This window comes from Dioscorea cayenensis, chromosome 18, assembly GCF_009730915.1.
Source record: "Dioscorea cayenensis subsp. rotundata cultivar TDr96_F1 chromosome 18, TDr96_F1_v2_PseudoChromosome.rev07_lg8_w22 25.fasta, whole genome shotgun sequence".
Classification (NCBI taxonomy): Eukaryota; Viridiplantae; Streptophyta; class Magnoliopsida; order Dioscoreales; family Dioscoreaceae; genus Dioscorea; species Dioscorea cayenensis.
The window spans coordinates 1,624,746-1,640,288 of NC_052488.1; the positions used below are offsets into that span (position 1 = coordinate 1,624,746).

At 34.1% G+C, this 15,543-nt stretch overlaps 2 protein-coding genes across 2 annotated transcripts; one reads left to right on the top strand and one right to left on the bottom strand.

Annotated features, from left to right (window-relative positions):
• Positions 1-1,399: 1,399 nt before the first annotated feature.
• On the top strand, positions 1,400-2,192 carry LOC120282302. The gene is made up of 2 exons (XM_039289081.1): positions 1,400-1,649; positions 1,719-2,192. The coding sequence occupies exons 1-2, from the start codon at positions 1,426-1,428 to the stop codon at positions 2,059-2,061; spliced, it is 567 nt and encodes a 188-aa protein (XP_039145015.1). The 5' UTR covers positions 1,400-1,425; the 3' UTR covers positions 2,062-2,192.
• LOC120282301 (ATP-dependent RNA helicase DEAH12, chloroplastic-like) lies at positions 1,979-11,566 on the bottom strand. Its single transcript, XM_039289080.1, has 5 exons — positions 10,713-11,566; positions 5,775-8,922; positions 3,456-3,613; positions 2,308-3,366; positions 1,979-2,068 (listed from the first exon to the last, which is right to left on the bottom strand). Exons 1-5 carry the CDS (start codon positions 11,487-11,489, stop codon positions 2,063-2,065), a joined length of 5,148 nt encoding a protein of 1,715 aa, XP_039145014.1. The 5' UTR covers positions 11,490-11,566; the 3' UTR covers positions 1,979-2,062.
• Between the last annotated feature and the right edge of the window lie 3,977 nt (positions 11,567-15,543).

A 15,543-nucleotide genomic window follows, 5' to 3' on the forward strand; every position in this document is an offset into this window, starting at 1 on the left:
CATACAAACCACACAAACCTCAAGTGTTTTATGTTTACTCCAACATCTCAATTATTGTTATATTTTAAATATTTATATGATTTTTTTTAAAATAAATGAAAAAATTACCCCAAACACACATTGTTTTTTTAATCGCTAAGTTATCACCACGATATCCGTATATGAAAAATTACATAATACATAAAATAGCGATGTAAAATGAGTTGGAAAAAAGAGTAAAAAGAATTATATAATTCACATGTCACATTTTTGGGGTTTACAAGTACTTCGTCAAATGTGGTGCTAATTTTGTGGCGCTAACTGAAAATTGTGTGATAAAAAAAAAAAAAATGAACAAAAGATGAATGATCATAGAATCATAGATACATGAAATTTTTAATTAAATAAAAAAAAATAATAATAACAATAACAATAACAATAACAATAATAATAATAATAATAATAATAATAATAATAATAATAATAAATTTTCAACTAGATTTCATGCTTAAGCCAAAGACATAGACATTGGTTAATTGCAATGAAAATATATGATTGTGATGTGGAATGTCATTTAGATTTAACATTGTTAATTAATTAATAAGTTAAACTTTAACTGTAACATCAATTGTAACATTCTGTTTCTAACCTAGGAAATGAATGTGTGAAAAGCATCTAATAAAAATTGGTATTTATTAAGAAACTCTTCATAAAGCGGAAAATAAGAGTAAATAGCAATAAATAAATAACTAAAAAATATTTTGACACCTGCAAGATATAAAAAGAGAAATGTAATCAAATTAACTTAATAATAATAATAATAATAATAATAATAATAATAATAATAATAATTGGCATTGATGTATAAAATATTGTTTTTTTATTTACAAAACATTTTTAATATCATTATGTACATAAAACATTATACTTAAATAAGTGGTCCCACATATATCATATGCCCTCCTCGTAATCAAGTAACATCTGAAACAAACATAAGATCAAATTTTTATTTTCCTAATTAATAATAAATACATACTAAATATTAACATTTTTTATAAATTAAGTATCAGATCAATTTTGGTAGTATAATTACTGGATGTTAGGCTGGTGAGGTTCTAATAACTAATTAAAACAATTCTCAGGGGGCAATACGTAAAAACACACACAGACGCACACACATAGGAAAGGAACAAGCAATATTCTAAGTAGGTGATGCACGCAAAGCTATTGATTGAAGCATCCTTAAAAAAAAACATTTAGGAAAGAAGAAGAAGAAGAAGAAGATGCCAAGAAGGAAAGAAATTCATTACCTCTTGCACTACACGCTATCTCCAACTATCCACACCAACCCCCGAAATCAGACCAATTCTTTCCATTTCTCTCTTCCGATCTAAATCCTTGTTTACTCCTTGATCAGAATTCTCTTCTGCTGCAAACAATAAGACGATGAATTTCTCAGCTACGCCGACGAAGAAATGGTTTCTTGATTGGCAGTTTGAAAATTATGATAAAGAGTACCTGGTAGGTGCAGTGATACCGAAGAAGCAGCAGCAGGCGAGTCTCCTGCAGAATTGTGATCTTCCGCCGCCAGTCAAGTACTTCTCGCCGACTGAGTTTGCGGATAAGCAGTTGAAGGAAAGAACCCTGCCCGACAAGATGCCTGATAAGAAGTAAGCGTTCAATCTCACATCAGGAAGCATGTCTGGTGGCTAATTATTTATCACCTTTTCTAATTGCAGCTGCAAGGACAATCAGTCTGAGGAGAACGAAAACACGGGCTTGCTACGAGCTCTGCAATTATCACAAACACGAGCAAGAGAAGCAGAGAAAAAAGCATCAACGGAAAGCACGAGAAACAAAGAGATGACAGACATGATCTTCAAGGAGTCCATGAAGCTCTATGCTCATAGACAGTGGGTGAAGTTGCTTGACATTGAGATCTCAATGCTAAACAAGAGGTCACATACAAGTAATGAAATTCCAGTGGAAGCAGACATACCTCTGACAGCTTGGTGCTTGACTTTAGCCCTGTGCATCGGCATTGCTGGAGTTGGCTTCGCATTTGGCTGCTGCCTGTTTTGATTCATACCTTTGTACAGAAATGAAAGATTATGTTAGAAAGAAGATGCAAGTTTGAATTATTTTTGAGAATATATAAATCTGTATAGATGATGATCAGGTTATAATGTCAATTCATGCCTCCTCAGAAGTTACAAACAAGGCTTTCTTTGACTACACTAACTATAAACTGGTATTAAATATCTATATATATATATCACATATATACAGATAACTTCATTAGAAGCTATGCTCATAACTGGCTCATACAATGGTTGGATGTTCAGAATTGATATGGTCATAGCACCCTCCACTGCTCCTGAACCACTTCAAGCACACCCAGCAGAGGTGCTTTCCACACCGGCATTCAATGTGGTTGCAACCGTCGATCTTTTCAATAGTGTGATGGCAGGAGGGGCAGTCCTTCACTTCCACCTTCCCCTTTCGCCACACTTCTAAGGATAGGTCAGGGTTCTCTTTGAACTCCATATACGTCTCACAGGATATGAAGGGATGGTACTCAAGATGGCACTTGGTGCAGGTCTCCATTGAGCAGACAGGGCACTCAAATGACCCTGTAGCAGCCCCCTCGGGTGCAACCCTGTAAACAGATGGGCAGTCTGGAGTTGGGCAAAACCGATAGGTTCCCAGACTTGCAGTGACATATGCACCCAGAGAAGCTCTGAACAGCTGTTCCAGTTTGTCGGTTGATAGAAGATGCCTCAGGTCTGCAAGCAATATGGGCGCCTTGCAGCCCTCCTTTGTGCAGCAAATTGGGAAACCATCATGGGACTTTATCACAGACTCGAACTGGTCTATCAAGCATGCCTCACAAAACACATGACCACAGGATTCGAGTTTGTATGGTTCCTCCAGTTCACACAAGCATATCGGGCATGCTGATTCTTCTGAAAGCTGCCCAATCATTAGGCCTTCAGTATCCAGATGCTGAATCACTTCAGAAATTACATCTTCTACTTTCTTTTTCAGTTCTTTGCTTCCTCTGACTGAGAGGGCGTGATGCCGGGTGTTGAGAACCAAATCAACGCCAGGTATCTTTTCCTTCAGCCCCTGAAGATCTGTTCCAAACCTTTGAACCACCTCTTTCATTAATCCAGGTGGGAGGTTGACACCACGAAGACGGATCTCAAGTTGTTTGTTTTCATTGAAGGAAAGCAGTGAGTTCATCAGTTTTTCCTCGGCTTCAATTACTGGTTCTGGAGAACCAAACACCTTCACAGTCAAATTTTGCCTGTCATACAGAATGCAAGTCCCAGTTTCTCGCTCCACAGCTTTCATTAGCCCCATACCATCCCGTGTGAGAAGCACCTGCATTAGACTTGGAGTTAAATGATGGATAATTTTTCTTTTCATTAATTGCCTTCCATAAGTGAGACACCAGCCTAGATAAGGTGTACCTGCATTAGGCTCGGAGTTAAACCTGGATGATGGATAGTCCTGCCTCTCATCAATTGCTCCAGAGGCTTCCTCAAATCAGCAACAACTTTCGTGGCCTTAGCATGAACTTTTAGTCGAAATGCACCACTCTCAGTTCGGTCCATCTTAAATGACACACCTGCATTCGAAGTGAAGAAAGCAGCCCATTGTATCAATACCAGTGACCTTATTAGACAGTAACATGTTCAGTTTCTATAGCTGACAGCATCCAATATTGCCAAAACCAGAAACCAAACTAAACCCCTGTATGTCGAAACAATGTTATCCCAAAATCCAAATTAATGCAGAGTTGATTCCATGCGTTGTCAACATCAAAGTAAAACCACAAATATATTAGGAATGCACACAATAAGATCTCATATTTAGGTGGGTGGATACATGCAGAATAAACCAATTAATTGCATTCCTGATTCTCGCATTGTCATAAAAAAACATTAGTTCTCCACCTATGTACATATGAAAAATGGCATATAAGAAGAGCGTGTCCAAGCGTGGACAAAATTTGCATTGTTTTAGGTTCTATAATTTCTAGCAACTAATGGAACCTAGACAAATCATGCAGAAGAAAAATTTCAGCAGCAACGGCCAATTGTAGATACGCTTGAACTTAGTGTAAGTATGAAATTTTAATTTCATTCATATTAATGTCAGAACATAAAACTTTCAAAATAAGTTCATTTCAACTATTTGACTGAAGCAATCCAAAGAAAATACTAATTTTGTTTTGTTAAACGTCTAATTCATTTCAAATACTTGGATTTCACTCTCATTTACAAACAAAAGATGCATGACAAATGATCCAAGAAAATCCAAGATGGGTATCAGCAGTCATAGACATCGACATGACTCTCAAAATAATAAAGTGTGCATTGGCCCAAGAAAATATAGGGTATTGTAAATTAAATAAGTGAAGCTTCCAAAGATGTACTATGAGATTGGAAGAGAAAATATGTTATCTTGTTTAAATTTGCCAACATATGAATGAACTGATGTTAACATATTTTCCATAAATTAGTTCCAGCAACAATCAAGCAAACTCATTTAACCAACTATCAACTAGGCAATAACAAGCTGACCAGCATACTCTGATGATAACCTTTTAACCTGTTGATCGTCAACCCATTAAAACCTTCTAGATTTATTCAGCTAACCCCAATTAATTCATAGTATTATATTACTACCTTTTTAATAAGACAATCACCTACTTAATCTATTTTATGATGGTTATGTTATGATATGCAATATATTTGTAGTGATTATTTATAAAAGTTATCAGTATAATATATTAAGATCAATGGGTTAAGTAATTCAGTAAAGACCGGAGCTACACGGTCATGATAGGCTAACAATTTAGAATTAGCTAAATGGTCCACAAGCCTCCAGTCTCATTAAACAAGAAATATCACTGTCTGGCACCTCTGATGCCTCCAACGCCCTAAAACAGAAGAAACTATATAATTACAACCTACACCAATAAGCATTCCAAAAGGTGGACAAGGCCCTTAACTGACTTTCACATGATCTATTAGAAGTGGAATGGGCAATTTTGAGACTTCTGAAAGTTATCATTTTGAAAACTCATGTGAACATTCGGTAAGAGACCTTCTTGGATGAGTCCATTATATCAGAAAGGGAAGAGAGTCTGTTAACATCAGAAATTCAAAACACATAAAAAGTTTAGGATTTAATCTAATCAAATAAAAACAACATTAGGTGAGAATAGTGAGTTGAAGAGTTAATCATAGATGTACGAGTAAGCAAATCAAATGGTTGCCAATCTCCAAATCCACATAAAGGAAAACAATGCTGGTAACTATTGTGTTGATAAATTTGTCCCATTTAATAACTAGGTTGGACTTGAATTAGTAGATCATTTACAAGCCAACAAACAAGAACTCCTATTATAGAGCAACAATTCAGACATAGCTTCTTATAATGGATAACATCCCTTCAACATTATGATTCCATTGGTTAGGAGTAAAATCATCATTCCAAGAGACAGTAAAGCAGAATACAAATAGCAAAATCTTAAATTTATAATACAACCAAATTTTTCTAGATGAAATATGCGCTCAGTAGCACAAATAAACTCAAACTTTATTCAGAATGAAATATTTCAAATCACTGGTGACAAAACTTCAGTTAGAAAACATAGTGTTCTAACATATAGTAACACTATCTGTAACATGATTATTGTAAAAATACAATATATGAAAGAAAGTTGACAAAAACTTCGTAATTAAAAGTCAAATTAACATACAAGGCAAATTTAAGCATACCTTTATGACGCTTGAAGTTTAGAAGTAAAGAATCAAGTTCTGTTTTAATAGCATGATAGACCCGACCAGGACAAGAAAGAGTGCTGTAAAACATCTGCTGGCACTCTATCTTCTGCCAAGAGAGAAAACCTGGAAGTACCTTCCCTTGAATGTGATCCAATGCCTTTGCTGCCTCCAAATGTAGACTTCCGTTAAAAGTGATCAAGGCCTTCGTCATATAATCCTTTGCTTCAGGGTTGAAAACTTCAACTCGGAAACTATCAGCATGAAATTGCTTATTAGGCATAAAAGAAGCAATTTCCTTGGTCAGAGCTTTTGCAGAAGTAGAATTTGGTAAATCACAGACTGATGCTCCTCTCAACAGGTGAACATCAATAATTGTCCTTTTTGTTGCACTTTGGAGAGCATTACTTAATTCTGATTCTGAAACATCTTTAGAAATTCCTGTAACAAAAATGCAATTCCTATGCTTCGTGCTGAGCTGACAATTGATAAACTTTCCACCAATCTCCAATCCAGAACAGTCATTGATAATGAAGTCAGCATTCTCCTGTGAACAACTAACAAGTGCAACACCCTTACTTGGCCGGCGTGGCCAATAGAGCCTGACTTTTACTGCTGGAAACGGTAATATCAAATGTTCACCTGTGCTAGCAGGTACAACTTTTAACATGGACCCCAAAAATTCTAACTCATTGAGCTTTGCTACAGCATTTTCAGCAGCTTCAGGAGTAAGGAAAACAATCTTGCCCCACTTGCTCAAGTCTTCATTATCAGGGCCACTTCCAATGTGCTTATAAACATTAGCTATTCCAGGAGCTAATTGGTCAGCCAACATAAGTAGCTCCTTATCATCTAAATCATGAGCATTTGCATGTGATATTTCAACTGCTAAATATCGGTTTTCAAGCTCCAGATGCTTAATTTCAGCACCTGAACCAAATAGAGCCAAAGAGGGAGAATTACCAGTTACAGTATGATATAAACATTTCTCTATGCACTCATCCATTAACCGTTTCTTTTCAAAAAGAAGAGCAGCTCCTACAGTGGAAGAAACTTTTTCCATATCTTTAGCTGATGCAAACAACTGAAGCTCTCCTTTATCAAAATCAACATCGATGCTAATCCGATTATCCATGCAAAGATTTCGAAGGCGAGAAACAATGTGTTGCAGATCAAGAGTCTGTTTACCACATAATCTTCTCAGAACATTATTACTGATTCCAGAGACTAGATTCATCTGCATTTTTCTGTTACGCAGTTGCGAGATATCAAACAAAGGAGGCTGAATCTTATGGAAGCATTCATGATCAACAGCAGTTACACATACCAAATATTGATTTGGCAATGATAAAATTTCATGAAATACTACCCAATCTGGCTTCTGGCCAAAGGCTAACAATGAACATGATGGATGAAGTTGCAAATGCTCTCCTGTTAAAGCCACTTCATACCCAAGTCGATCATATCCAGAATACATGGCTGCATTTTCTGCAAGCGATGAAAGTATAACCCACTTTAATGACTTGTCATACATAGAAGTTCTACCTGGATTCCACAACCAGTAACTTGGAATGATGACATTGAGCTCATGCCGAAGACTGCGCTCAAGTTCCTGCACTGTATCTTGGCATCTTCTCATGGATTTTGCATTAATGCTGTTCTCCCAACACCACTTATTTTTACTTTCATGTTCATCTTCCCATTTCTTGTAAACAGAAAGTAATGTGAATAGATCACCATAATGGTGGCAGAATGGCAGCTTCCGACGGTCAGCTCTATATTTTTCCTCTTCATTACCTACCCTGCAGAACATATTACTTGAATGTGTTAATACAGCAGCAAGAACCAGACCCTCTTTCCTCAATCCACACGTAAAGCAATCAAGAATAATCTTCCCCAGTCGTGGTGCAATGCCCAATTTAAGAAGATATCGGCCGACATCAGTAAGTTCATATTTACCATTCCTACAGGTAATAGCATCTAAATGAACAAGATTCTGCACAGCTTTATCAATAGCCATAGTGCTTGGTGCATCAACAAAGTCAAAGTCCTGCACTTTCTGAATTCCCAGAGCAAGAATCCTCAAAACAGCACTGCCAAGATGAACCTTACAGATTTCTGGCTCCTGATGGATTCGAATTGACTGGAAATCACTCTCTGAGTAAAGTCTGTAGCATTTGCCAGCTCCAGTTCGACCAGCACGGCCAGCTCTCTGATTAGCAGAACTTTGGCTGATCCAGCAAACTTTAAGTACATTCATACCAGAACTAGGTTCAAATCTGCTCTCTTTTTCCATACCACAGTCAATTACATATTTAACATCATGAATAGTAAGGGAAGTCTCAGCTACATTTGTCGAAAAAATTATCTTTCTTCTTCCTGGGTAGCTTTCAAAAACACGATTTTGTTCTTCAAATGAAAGTTTACCATGCAATGGCAGTACAACTACCATAGGCTCAACAAAATTTTCACAAGCCCATTCAACCTCCATTTGAGAAGTCAAAAAAGCTAGAATAGCCCCATCTCCCTCAGTTTTATGAACAAATCTAGCCATCCTAACAACATCAGAAACATACGAAGCAAATCCACCAGACTTATGATTGATAGGAGCGGCAGTAGAAGTTGCGGAACTCACATCAGGAATATATTTGATTTCAACAGGGAAGCTTCTGCCTTTCACATTAACGACAGAACAACCATAAAAGTACTCTGCAAGCTTATTTGCATCAGCTGTAGCAGACATAATGACAAGCCTTAAATCAGACCTATCAAACAGCTGTTTCTTAACCAAAGCTAAAAGAAGATCAGTGTTCAAGCTTCTTTCATGCGCTTCATCAACAATGATACATGATATGCCTGACAAGCTCATATTACCCATACAATGCTGCAGGAGACAATAATCTGTCATATAAATTACCTTTGAGCCAAATACTTGAGAAGATACATATGTGGGATAAGTTGTCACAAAGTTATCCACATAACACCCATGGCTCTCATCTCTAACCCGACGGCCTAGAGACAAGGCAGCAATTCTTCGTGGCTGTGTACATGCCACTGAGCCATCGGCAGCTAATCCTGCATCAGCAAGAAACTGAACCAACTGTGTACTCTTTCCAGACCCAGTCTCCCCAATCAATACGGTAACCTACAAAGATGTATATTTGAATACTTATTTCACGGTAAGAAAATGCAGCATGTCCATTTTGTGAGCAAAGCACAATAAAGTTTTCAAAATCTCTCAATGAATCGAGATCAAATACAAACAAGAACAGGCAAGCGACTACTATAAGCTAGAAGGACAGATAATAGGCCAGCCCAGAAGAAAGCGACAAACATGTGAAGTACATGGGTTTATCCTACAAGAATGACAATCATTCATAACAAACGACACCAGGAAGAAGGTGCATGATATGGATGGTTATCATCAACCAACTCATCCTAGAGTTGGTGAGACACTGCCTTTTCAAGTAGAGGTCAGATCAAAAGTGCTGGCGCTAAAGAAACACAAAATGGCTTGTCTAGACTTCTAAGAAAAAGAAGGTATGGATGGTTATCCACAATCTAAAATAAAATAATAAACTTGCAGGGCTTCAAAAGCATGATCTTTACAAAAATCTCAAGCATATTCAGGTCAAATGCAAACAGGACTCAGTAAACCTGAAGAAATCAACACAAAACTTTCTCAGAAATAATTGAAGCTATATTGTAAGCAGATAAATGATAGCACCACAAATTCTTCCACAAAGATCAAATCCAATATTAATGGTTCAAGTCCAATGTAAACCTCAATAAAAAATTTAAAAAAAAAAAAAGGAAACATGTAAAATAAACACAAAAAAAAATAAGTAAAAAATGAAATTAAAAAACACATGTCATGCAGACTGAGTATTCATTCCTGACTCAAGAGGTGGTGATACATTCAAGGAAGCTTCAAGTGTTAGATCTTACCTCCTTGAGCAAATCCAAAGTTTACATAAAATTGAATCTGACAAAGGAAAAATGTGGAAGCATGATGCTCTTTCATTCTTCTGTCCCTTAAATTACAATTTCTCTATATTACCCACAATTGCATCACATAAATGGATAATAATGATGAAATATAGTCCAACAGAACATAGTCTCATCAACAGAGATACAAAAAAATATGACTCAAAAGAAATGGGAACAGCAGGGAAAGAAGCAACAGATAGCCCATCCAGAAATGGGAAAATCAAGACACAGGAAATCTAATTCAAGAAAGAGATCATCATGAAGATCAACAAAAAGCAAAAAGCAATAGCAACTCTAAAGAACTATCAAAGCCATGCAGGGCCTAATGTGAATTGCAATTGAATTATCAGTCATGAAAAGATATGAAGATATGGATTTCACAAGTAAAACGAGATGGAAGAAGTAGATGGACTGATAGATAGAAGAATCACTCATTGCCAGGACAATTGCATCCAGTAGTCTTTTCCTAACCACGGACACCATTCAACTAATAACTCTACTCCTGTCTACAACTAACAGATATTTAAATTCATCCCTGACTACATCCCCATTTTGACATCCATAAGTCCACTCCACACCTTTCTTATTGTCCTTCTCAACGGGAATTCACTGGATAAAGTTATTGAGCAAGACATCAGCAACACTTCCCAACACAAACCATCTAATTGTTTGTTTATCCCCCCCAAGGAATATTACAAAACACCATTTTTCGCAGCCGCAGTCATCCGAAGAACATGATCCATCAAAATTCTCCATTTTATAATTTACCAACATAAGTATCCTAGCCAGAGTGAAGAAAAGAAACTAAACGCAAGTTCATTTGACAAGCATTAGCCAATGAATGTCACATATATGTATATATATATATATAAAGATAAAAACAAAACCCCATTAATAAGAGAACAGAATTGAAAGGACTGAACATTAAATACAAGTAACAATTACCTGATTCAATTTGATGGTTCTCAGAATTGCAGTCCGCCATGCATATATTGGCAGCCCATCCTGCAGCCTTCGGCACTCCCTCTCCAAAACACAATGAATCCGGCGCCAATCAAACTCCTTACCAAACTTAAACAATCCAACCAAACCATCCATCTCCTCCCTCTCAACCAATGCATTCTCAGACTCTCCAAGATAAACCAGAACACATTCCACCGCCGCACGAAATTCCTCAACCCGACACTTCATCTGCGCCAACTCCTCTTCAAGATCCTTCTGCTCCATCCTCAATTCATTATAAATCCTGACAGTATTACGCCTTTTCAACCTCGAAACCAGCTTAGCAATATCCGCCTTCAAATCCAAGATTTTCTTCTCACACTTCAGCACAGCATCGGATTCAAGAAGCTTCCGAGCATGGGCAGCGAAAACAGACTTGAGGCGCGCTTCCACATCAAATTTATCAGAAGGGAGAGAAAGCGATGACTCAAGAACAGGGAGAAGGCGGTGGGCATCAGCAAGACGAAGAGACCAAAGGTGAGCAACAGCATCGAGGGTGCCACACCAATGGTAGAAGAAGAGCTCACAGACGACGGAGCCAGTGGAGTTGATGCAAAAATCATCCGGCTTCGAGGGCAGGGAAGCAACGAGATTCCAGATGGCGCCATGGGTGAGCGGTCTCCCTGAGCGCCCATCAGAGATGAGGCGAATCGTGAAGCCCCTCCACTCCCCTCGTTGCCTCGGCTTCCACTGGCTAGGGCTTTGCCGAGCACCTCTCATGGCATCGGAAAACCCTAGCAAGAGAGAACAAACAGCTTCAAAGCTTGCGCGCGAGAGAGAGAACAAGAATTGGGAACGAGAGTGAGAAAAAAGAGAAGCCTTTTTCGAAGGAATCAAGAAGACGATGAGGCACGTGTCGCACCTGCCTCATCTGCCTCGAGATTCGCAACAATTGCATATCTCGAGGGTGTTTTATATTACTTGCATTGAGATTTGTGCAAAAAACGGATCTCAAGAGTGTTTGGACGGTTGATTGAGTGGAAACGCATAGAGTAGTGTGTGGTAGAGTTGATGGGGTTTTTAAGAAAGAGTTTGGTGGGCGGTGAGATAATTATTTGGTTTTATTTGGGAAATAAAAATTAAGAAATTAATCACAAATGAAATATGGTCTGAATTGAATTTTTTTTTTTATAATGTAGCTTTAAATTTTTAGATTATTTTCTAATTAATTCTAATCATATTTACAATCTCACAGAAACCTAGGCATGTATGTATCATCCTAAAAGTGCATGTGTAAATATTCTTTTATAAATGTTTTCATTAATTTTTTTTTATGTATGAATAAAAAAATATTTTTAATAACTATAAATATATCAAAAAACTTTTTTATAAAAAATTAAATAACTCAAATTTACCCACATGTTAGTCCAAGTGGTAGATCAAACACCAAGACATTAATTAATTAATTAATTAATCAAATTTATATCATCTATTTTTTTAAAAAAAAAATTGTATATCACCATAAGAACATTATTATGAATTATCTACTAAACAAAAATAAAAACAAAATATATCTTAACAGACAAATAAATTATCTAAATAGTAAATCACTATTTTTTTTTTTACAATGTGGATAATCCACTACACATTTGTATTATTCACATTATAACCGTATATTTGGAGAGAGTTAAAGCTCAATCTCTACTAAAAAAATTAAATATCTTAACTTGGCTAACTGTTTTAAATGTTCTATATAAAAAAAAATTTTAAATAGAAAATATATTATGCTATCAAATTAAAACTAGAAATGATAACCTATCAAGAAAAAAAAAAGGAAATTGTGATTTTACAAACATTTATGTGTTGTAATCTTATAAATACTAATAGCCATGCACATTTTTCTTTTTCTCTAATGTGAAAAAGCAAAGTTTAAATTTACTAAAGTTTCACAAATGAAAGGAGGAATCCATGAAAAAATAATTAAAAATTTGAAATAAAATCCTTACATATCTAATGATTATGACTATCAAGCAAAGCAATAAACTAAAAAGGCTTTTTCCCAAAGAAGGCTATTTTTTCTAATATCAAAATATTCTTATGGCCATTTTACTTATACTATTTAAATAAGTTTAATAATTTTAAAAAATAAAGTTTTAAAAAATAAAACACAAATAAATTAAAAAAAATGTAAAAAAAATACTTACTTTCTATTTTATTGATAATATAAAAAATTAGTATTTTTTAAACAATTTTTAAAAATTAAAAAAAATAAAAAGCAAAAAACATGATACTTTAATAATTTTTAAAGGAAAAGTTAAAATGTAAAATAACAAAAAAAATTTACTATTTTGCATTTTAAAACTTGATTAGCACATGAATGTTGATTGGATATTAATGGTATTGAGTTATTTTGACAAATAAAATAACCCCAAAGTTATTTTAATAATTAAAAAAAAACATTAGAAAAAAGTCCCAACTAAAACTAGAAAACTTATCAAATACAAACAAAAAGAACATGCACTCATCTTTAAATAATTATTTAAACTATCATATTAATGGATTCCAACAACTCACTTAAAATGGATAAAACCATGGAATAATATAATCATAAAAAACAAATTGATACCTTTTAAGTTGTAGATCAATGTCAACATTGCATCATGCCAATGATCTCCTCCAACTTCCATGACTCCAAGAAATAATAGGAGGAAAAGCAATGACTGAAACGAAAGAAAAGTGAAAAAAATAACTTAAGAAAAAATTTTAAGTCACCGTAATTAGTGATATAAGAAAATAATACATGTCAAAATAAATATAAAAATGAAAAAGAAGCACGCTCAGTTTATTTTGTAACATTTTTAGTAATTAATTGGCTTAAACTAAAGATTTTGAAGAATTATTATTACATTTATTGAATTTTTTATGCAATTATATATTTGAGTAATTTGATAAAAAGATAGCTTCTATTTAAAGCCGAAAGCCTTTTAAAATACTATAATATAAACTTCTATGTTGATAAAAAGAAGAAAACAAGAAAACTTGAAAACATTAAATCAAACACCTACGTAATAAATAAAGTAAAGTAGTCTAGTTTGTTTATTAATGACACGAGGAGATCATAACTTGATAGTTTAAATATCAAGTCAAACTCAAAACATAGTAGAATTAAGATATGAAGAATTTAAAGACATGATCAAAGCAACTTTAGATCTTAAGCCATAAAGAAGTCAAAGATTTGAAGGATTTAGAAAACTAAAAACTAAAATACTGCGAAAACATGAAAACTCAAAATTAAAAGAGTTAAGTTTGGATTTAAGCTTTTAAAAATATATTAAGATGCAAATTCAAAGACTTGTGTAAAGTTAAAAGTTAATAAGTGAAATGAAATATGCTCTTAAAGCTATTGAACAAGAAAATAAATGACAATTATATTGAAGTAATGATAGTTTTCAAAAAAAATATCCTTCATTTATAATATTCTAGACAATGGTACAGGGTAACAAGTGTGTTGTCCTCAATGGAAAATGCATATATATATATATATATATATATATATATATATATATATATATATATTACAATAGAAACCTACTTGGGGTTAATATCTATTTTATACCATCATTCCCTCTTATTAACATACCAAATATTTCAATAATAGCAATTACTAAGCATCACCTCGCTTAAATAATTACTTAATTATATAAACAAATCCATCTTTGTTATTATTATGAGCATCGTCATTATGATCATCACCACAATTATTTTTGGTTCAAAAATCAACAAATCTTGATGCAAAATTTTCCAATTACAACACTACCACTCATGTTATAGCATCATGAAGCAAGGATTCAAGTAAAAAAAGATGACTTGCAACAAAAACTCTAGCAATTCATAGGATGTTCAATCACTTTTTTATTTAATGCATTATTAGTAAATTGTGGTTATTTTATTTTTATTAATCTTACCATTAGAAGCGCGTTGAATAAAATCATTCCCCCATTTTTAATCTAAGCATGAGTTGATAACTAACTAGTAATAACATTATAAAATAATCAGCCTAAGGATGAGTAATAAGGGTTCTAAACGAGAAAACAACAAATCTTATTGACAATATATCCCAATAATTAAAAAGCATAAATTAAATACAGTGAAATACTAGCAAATAAAATATTCATAACTATTAGATAGAGTAGCTAAAGGAAAACTAAGAATAATTGCAAGCCAAAAATAAGTAAATGAATAGTATTCTCGATGCACAAGGAAAGAAATAAACATTATGTCTCTGAAAAAAATTAAACTGAATCCCCTGTTTCAGTCCCAAAACCATGACTCAAATTAAAGGAAAAGGAATTAAAATCATAAATGAGAAGTTTTTATCTTTCTGGTTAATGATCAGCATCATATATCACTTAGATGGCTTCCTCCAACTCCCTAGATATCTAGATGTTATACTAATTAAAACGATGACTCAAATGAGGAAAATTAGGAAAAAAAAAAAATACAACCATAAAAGATAATTCCGACATTCTATATATTGATCTAAATAATTGCAGACATGTTAAACAAAATCATTCTCTAATTTTCAATCAAATCAAGGAACACGATAACTAACCAGTCATGATACAACTATGAAATAGTTAATCTAAGAATATAAAAAAAAAGTTCAAACATGAAATTAAGAAATCAATTTAACAATAAACCCTAAAACATCACCCAAAAAGAAAAAAGAAAAAGAAAAAAGAATTACTAGCAGATGTAATGTTCATAACTATTAAATAAAGCAATTAATTAAACTAAGAAATTTGAAAGTATGAAATTGAAACAATTCTACAAT